Source organism: Brachionichthys hirsutus, chromosome 15, assembly GCF_040956055.1.
Source record: "Brachionichthys hirsutus isolate HB-005 chromosome 15, CSIRO-AGI_Bhir_v1, whole genome shotgun sequence".
In the NCBI taxonomy this organism is placed as follows: Eukaryota; Metazoa; Chordata; class Actinopteri; order Lophiiformes; family Brachionichthyidae; genus Brachionichthys; species Brachionichthys hirsutus.
The window spans coordinates 10615883-10623141 of record NC_090911.1 but is presented as its reverse complement, the minus strand read 5'-3'; the positions used below and the strand labels follow the sequence as shown (position 1 = coordinate 10623141).

General features: G+C 43.4%; 1 protein-coding gene and 1 long non-coding RNA gene across 2 annotated transcripts; one reads left to right on the top strand and one right to left on the bottom strand.

Annotated features, from left to right (window-relative positions):
- Positions 1-1472: 1472 nt before the first annotated feature.
- On the top strand, positions 1473-1937 carry LOC137904182 (uncharacterized). The gene is made up of 3 exons (XR_011105810.1): positions 1473-1563; positions 1647-1707; positions 1813-1937. It is a non-coding gene; the product is annotated as an uncharacterized lncRNA (long non-coding RNA).
- Positions 1938-3576: 1639 nt separating this feature from the next.
- znf644a (zinc finger protein 644a) lies at positions 3577-6001 on the bottom strand. The gene is made up of 4 exons (XM_068748931.1): positions 5617-6001; positions 5236-5476; positions 4957-5133; positions 3577-3763 (listed from the first exon to the last, which is right to left on the bottom strand). The coding sequence occupies exons 1-4, from the start codon at positions 5999-6001 to the stop codon at positions 3577-3579; spliced, it is 990 nt and encodes a 329-aa protein (XP_068605032.1).
- Positions 6002-7259: the final 1258 nt, after the last annotated feature.

Genomic DNA, 7259 nt, shown 5'->3' with positions numbered 1-7259 from the left:
GCCCGGATTACAGCAGGACTACCAACATCAGTTGAAAATGGGTAATTCAGCATTTTATGATCAGCATTTCAGCACCGGCCGGCGATGCCGAGGATCACCGTCTAATCTTTTTCAGGATCGGATGAAATCGAGCCTCCCATCAGCCCAGACGGGCCCGTCCGCGGCCCAGACGGGCCCGTCCGCGGCCCAGACGGGCCCGTCCGCGGCCCAGACGGGCCCGTCCGCCGCCCAGGCGGGCCCGTCCGCCGCCCAGACGGGCCCGTCCACGGACCGTCCTCCACCCAAAGGTTTCCTGAATCTTATGGAGCTCAGAGGACCAACGGGGACGAGAGGATGACATTCCCAGAATACAGAAGAGAGATACCAACAGTAAGACTGAATGTACAACAGTTGTGTGTGTATAATATAATATATAATATATAATATAAATATTTGGTTTAGTCAAGTCTTGAGGAGGAGACTTAAACAGGACACGAGGTCTGTTTGTTGTGCTCGTCGGATGAGCCATCGTTTCCTTTGCATGCTGGTCACTAATCGGAGCCAATGCTTTCCTCTAGATGACCGCCGCAGGCAGATTATGTACGCCCGGATTACAGCAGGACTACCAATATCAGTTGAAAATGGGTAATTCAGCATTTTATGATCGGCATTTCAGCACCGGCCGGCGATGCCGAGGATCACCGTCTAATCTTTTTCAGGATCGGATGAAATCGAGCCTCCCATCAGCCCAGACGGGCCTGTCCGCGGCCCAGATGGGCCCGTCCGCGGCCCAGGCGGGCCCGTCCGCGGCCCAGGCGGGCCCGTCCGCGGCCCAGACGGGCCCGTCCACGGACCGTCCTCCACCCAAAGGTTTCCTGAATCTTATGGGGCTCAGAGGACCAACGGGGACGAGAGGATGACATTCCCAGAATACAGAAGAGAGATACCAACAGTAAGACTGAATGTACAACAGTTGTGTGTGTATAATATAATATATAATATATAATATAAATATTTGGTTTAGTCAAGTCTTGAGGAGGAGACTTGAACAGGACACGAGGTCTGTTTGTTGTGCTCGTCGGATGAGCCATCGTTTCCTTCGCATGCTGATCACTAATCGGAGCCAATGCTTTCCTCTAGGTGACCGCCGCAGGCAGATTATGTACGCCCGGATTACAGCAGGACTACCAACATCAGTTGAAAATGGGTAATTCAGCATTTTATGATCAGCATTTCAGCACCGGCCGGCGATGCCGAGGATCACCGTCTAATCTTTTTCAGGATCGGATGAAATCGAGCCTCCCATCAAGACGAATACAAACACGAGCAAGAATCCTCTAATGGACAAGTAAGAACCAAGAATACTGATACGATCAATCGTATGTGATTTCTCTCGTTGCAAACACAGATGGCGTGTCTCAATATTTTTCTTACAGGAACCACATCGCTTGCGAGCTTTGCTGTGTTGAGTTAGCCAACGGGCAGGCGCTGCAGGATCACTTGGAGAGCAAGACTCACTGGGACACCCTTGAGCACATCCAGAGGGAGAACGATTACGGTGACTTGGTTATAGCCTTCCTGCAGGTAAAGATAACACGTTGAGTTCTGTACATCTTAAATCATGTCAGCCTAAATGGGTTTGTTTGTTTGTTTTTTTGTCTCTATAGGAAGTCATGCTGCATAAAAGCCGTCAGTGTAGCCGAGCCTTAGAGGACAGTGTCCTTAAAGGTATATGATTTGGGCTGTAACATAATCTCAAGTCTGCTGTTTTCAACAGACGGTCTTTATAAAAAAACAAAAGTCATTTTTTGTTTATTTATTTTGTTTTATCAGATCTCCAGGAAAATGACCACTTGACAAAGATAGACATTTTCCACTGTGCAGCTTGCGACATCTTTTTAGCTACATCTACATCCTCAGTCGAAACTCACATTACCTCTCAGGAACACCTCTGCAACACAAAGGTAAAGTAGCAGCACGGGGCCAATCACTGGACTTCTACCAAAACTGTAAATGTAACAATCGTCCTTGAGGGAATGAGTTAAAGATTTAACGACGCTGATCAGATGATTTATTCCCTGAAGGAGTTTAGACCACGGCAGAGACTTGCTTGCCTTGATAAAGCGGAAGCGATGATGATGGAGCTGAGACCTCAGTTTGAACGTTTCCTGAAGGTATTTAACTGGATTTCTAAAGTATTCAAGCATTCGTGACATCATCGGCTACGTGAATACGAACGCTGACGCAGCGCCATCAAGCATTCACGTGTGGATTATGATGGATTTCCTGAAGTTTTTCATTTTTTTGTGTCGCCTCATTACACGAAATACATTTATCAGCAATAGGAAGTAGTACTCTTCTAAATTCTATTAAAATATGGCATGTCTTGACCGCACTGATATCTACGGATTCATCTATCACCATTAACTGTTTCTATTCTTTCAGGGTGACAACTTGTTTGAATGATGGAGATCGTTGAAAACACACAGAGGCTCAACAGATCAGTCGCAGCTACACCGACATCAAGGTCTGAGGGAACTCTGGGTAGTTTGACCGCAGGGTATCCCGTCGGTTTTCATGGAGGAACAATGTGAAGTCTGTTCCCAGTTTTAACTGGCTGCAGATTCTTCAGCTGTAGGTCATTTGTTCATCATCCTGCTACAGCACATGCTGACATGCCCATTTTATCTTTATTTAAATATACTGTAGTTGTCACGTCCCATTTTACCCACGTCATTTATCTACAATACTAATGCCTTCTCCATCTGGACACTTTCAGAAGTTTTGTATATTTTCTACATTTACTGTTTATAAACTTGTGTACACAAATGAGTAGTCAACTCTTTTCTTTGTATTTGTTTTTTATTTAGAACAACAAACGTTTTAAGCATTGTATTTGTGTGATATAGTACATTTAAAATTAAATTATTTTCAAACAGTATATTTAAACATTAAATTTAGGTGATATTGTATGAAAGGCATTGACAGCACTGGCTGTACAAGTCATGTCTCTCTTATCCACCTTCCATTCCATTTTGTGTATGTATTAGAAAACAATTCAATTACTTTAAAAAAACACTACGCGAAACAACTTTCTGGGCATGTTTCCTTTTTGTTCTGGAATAGTTGCTCACTTTTCCTTTCACGATTCTGGAGCTGATGCTCTTTTCGGGTGTTGTCACTTTTCAGTTGAAAGATTCATCTCTAACTGACCTGTGATTAAAAAAAACGACAACATTGTGTGCATCTTGTAAATGTGAATATTCATACAGAAGAGAGCTGCTCCCAAATTTTGACAAACTGACTAAAACCCATGAGGAATCTGAGGTAAAAGTTGTATTCATTAGAAATGGATTCCACACATTACTGCATAAAACAAAACAAAAAATCATCCATCCTTTAGGAATAAATGGACAGCGTAAAAAACAAAGATAATATCCAAAATAATGAACTTGTTCATTTGACCCAACATGTAAGTTAGTGCCACAATTGAGCAATATTGTACTTTAGGCCAGTATTTCATTGACTGAAAAAAATTGAGGGAACATCCAATGTACATACGGAGTCTAATGAAGTCTAAAAAGGCCCCTGCTTTCTTCACGACGTCGCATGTGTGGCTGTCAAAGAGCCCTCTTGGTCAGTCTCGAGGTCCGTCGGCAGCGACATGACCTCCAACATGCCCAGCCCAGTGTGAGGGACACTGGTGCTCATAATGTGTCTCTGTAAATGTTTAATCCAGTCCTCCTGGACCGACAAGGGACCCTGGAAGACGAGGTCACAGAACCTGTGTAGAGATGAAGAGACGAATTGAAAATAAAAAGGAGACAGTGATGACTATATTCCCTTGCATCATAGTATAATTGTTTTATACCTGCAGGTTAGTCTGTACATCTCCTCTGGCGTTTGTGGTAAGGGCAGCGTCTTCTTCTTTGAGCCGGGCCTCGAGCGTTGCCTCCTCACTTTACAGTCAAACGCTGGAAGACAGGAATGCCTCTATTCATTTACAGCGCTATCCCAGAGATTACACCACGGCCTCGCAAATTTAGCTTTCGGTCTATGTCTTGTTCAGTAAGGCCATTCCTAGAAAGCTTTGCAGGAGTCCTGGGGGGCTTATCAGAACTGCTGTTGCCACAGAGGGTTATATTTAGTTTGCAAAGGTCTTCGGTTAGATAGGGAATTTATTTGCAGAACTTTGCAGTTATGGCATTATTAAGGTTCTTCAATTCATTCGTTAGTGGTTTTATTGTTGTCAGTCTCATGACCCCCCCCCCCCTCCAAGCCTTCTTTCATGAAGGGGTTGTTACTCTTACAGATGCTGTCAGTTTTATATATTTGTCTTAATCCATAATTGAAATGTCAAGAAAAACAAAGTTAATTTCTTTAGGTCTGATTTATGCTGCTACTGGTGCCACTTACTGGTTCCCTCGAGTAAGGCAGTCCTTTTCCGTTTTGCATATGCCCTCAGGTGATTGGATAAGCTAACTCCACTGTGGAAAGTAGCATTACAATGGACACACACTTTCCTGTTGAATTCACCTTTTTCTGTAAAACAAACAACAAAACAAAACCACACAAATGAGTAAATGATGTGGGATTGATTTGAATAGTACTTCACTAACAATTGGAAATAATAAAGCACTATCTACTGTAAATTCAAGCCGTGATAAAGAATTAGAGGAGGTACGATGGTGCACCTATGCAGTAATGGCATGGGAAACTTGCACATCTACATTCTAACACATCAGGCAAAAATGATGACGATGCAAACTTTCAAACTAAAGATTCATCCAACAGGGAGAAAGCAAGCTTTTATTTCGAGTCCAGCTGACTTTATTCAACGCAGAGACCTACCATGACTCGGATGACCGAGAATCGCCACGGTAACAATTAAGAAGTGACTCACCACTTATTGACTTTGGCGGTGACGATGCAACTCTTGTTCCTGAACTGTGCTCGTTATTTGAAGAAAGCGCTAACATGTTCCTTGACATCCACGAGGACCCCCTTATTCTAGCATCTTCCTGACATTTCCTCTTCTTCAGAATTCCTATCAAGGCAGACGTGCCAGTGAGAGACTGTTTTACATCCAGCTTAGTCTCTTGTTGCTCTTCTTCAGATTCCATTCTCGCTAAAGAAAACACGGGCACCAGTGATCTGGCTTCAGCGCAAATGCTTTGAACAGAAGTATTTTTGGGGATTCCAACTGGTGAAGATGTGAAGGAATCGAGATCGGGTAGCTTCGATGAAGCGCCATACTGGAAATGGTTCCGCTTCTTCCCCAGAATTTGAAGTGCCCGCTGCAGCTCCTTCTTGTCTCGCATCAACTCCCGCAATAAAATTAATGGGGATTTGTTCTTGCTTGCTATGCTTTTGCCAAGCTTTTTAAGATGACCTCGTATGTGGTTGGACTGCCCAGTCCTGTTATCAAATGAGTCTCCGCATAATGGACAAGAGTGGATGTTTCTCACAGTCTCTGTGTCGGGCTCCAGCTGTAATGCTAACAACAAAACAGAAAACAAAATCAGAAACACATTGTGTAATGAGAAACATTTGACTGAAAACATACAAAGTCGTGTTAATCAGTGCTCTTTGGTAACCGAAAGAACCGGAGGAACATGCAACGAGTGTCAAAGTTACCTTTTTTTATTCTCCGGAGAGCAGAGATTTTCCGCCGAATTCGTGGCCTCCTGTCTTGACAAGCCACTTGTTCGGGAGATACGACATGGCGTGCGTTGTAGTTGAGGCCAACCCTATGAAGATGCCCTCGGATGTGATTGGACAATCCAACACCTGACTCAAAGATTGCGGGGCAGTACGGGCAGTTTTTAGGATCCGTTTCCAACTCCAGCACGTCCTCTGCGAATGAATCCGGCAGCGGCATTTGCTGAGAGACAAAGGTTTCTGGAAATATTTCGGATTCTATGTTTTCTTCCTTGATTTCGGGGTCAGTCTGGTCTTGTTCTTCACACTTTATTTTGTCAAACAGCCTTTTAGAAGCCTGAAGAGCACCCCTCATGGACATTCTTCTGCTATAGGTATAAATGATATTTGGTTTTTCTTTTTTTAAACCATTTTCACAAAGGTCATCTTCCATGTCATTAAATGGAAACATCTCGCTTTCCTCTTCTAGGTTGATTTTCTTCGGACTTGGTGAAGGTTTTGGTAAGATAAAGCAAGAGTCTTGATCAAAAGTGTTGCGATATGGGGTCGACATCTTCCTCTTAGAGGGTGACTTTCTCATCGTGGCGCCGTTAGGGTCTCTCCTGTCTGCACTGGGTGGTATTTTGAGGTGATTTGGGGATGAAGCCAAGTCGATTGTCAGGTTTCCTGGGGACTCATGTGTGTAACTTTTGGTTTCCTGAAAAGACATGCTACAGATATTGCTTTCCTTCTTCTGTTCTGCAGTTTTCTTTCCATGTCTTTGTCGGGACAGGAGAACATTAATAGATTTGTCAAGCTTTGATTCTGTCAATTGGGACTTGGGACTTCTCTTGATCCTGCTATTTTTAAACAAGTCTGAAATATCATTGGCATCACTTGGTGAATCGGCTCCTTTAGAAGAAATTTGATTTTTGATCAAAATTTTTGATGTAAACTCAGCATCTTCGACAGGAGTAGGCTTGGGCAGCTCTTTGCATGCTTGTCCATGTTTTTCTCTATGCTGTGCATCTGCGTATTCTTCCACAGTCTGCTGATGGCGCCGCAGAAGATGATTCTTAAATACAGTTTTGCTAAAAGCTCTATAAGAACAAATGTTACAAGAGAAGCTTTCAGACTGATCATTCTGGATCTGTTCAACTGGAATAAGAGTATGCTGCATAATGTTATGTCTCCTGAGATCACTCTCACTCAGAGATCTGAAGCTACATATTTTGCACTTGAACTTTCTCTTCTCCTTCTCGTGTGTTTTTGCATGCGTTACAAACATATTCGGACAGTTTGTTACAAATGGGCACTGAGGGCAGAAGAGCTTTGCAATTTTGTCCTCTCTCTTTTTATCATTGACGTCTTTAAGCTCTCCAGTGAGTCTGTCTTTCTTTTCCTGGTGGACAGACAAGTGCTCAATTAGAGAATCGCTTCGCTCGAAGGCCTGTCCACATTCGCGGCGAACAAAAGGCTTTGGCGAAATCTCCCCAAGGTCAGCGTGCGATTTCATATGCAGATGCAAATGATGTTCTTTCTTGAAAACCAGCTTACATTTCACGCAACTGTGACACGATGGCTTCTTCTCTGAATGAGAATTGATTGTAAGCCTCCTTTTTATTGGCGGAAACCCATGA

Coding starts and splice junctions, on each gene's coding strand:
- znf644a (XM_068748931.1), bottom strand. CDS start 6,001: ATGTCCATGAGGGGTGCTCTTCAGGCTTCTAAAAGGCTGTTTGACAAA. Junction 5,134..5,235: donor AAGAAGCGGAACCATTTCCA/GTATGGCGCTTC, acceptor CGCTGAAGCCAG/ATCACTGGTGCCCGTGTTTT. Junction 3,764..4,956: donor TCGTGGATGTCAAGGAACAT/GTTAGCGCTTTC, acceptor ATCTCTACACAG/GTTCTGTGACCTCGTCTTCC.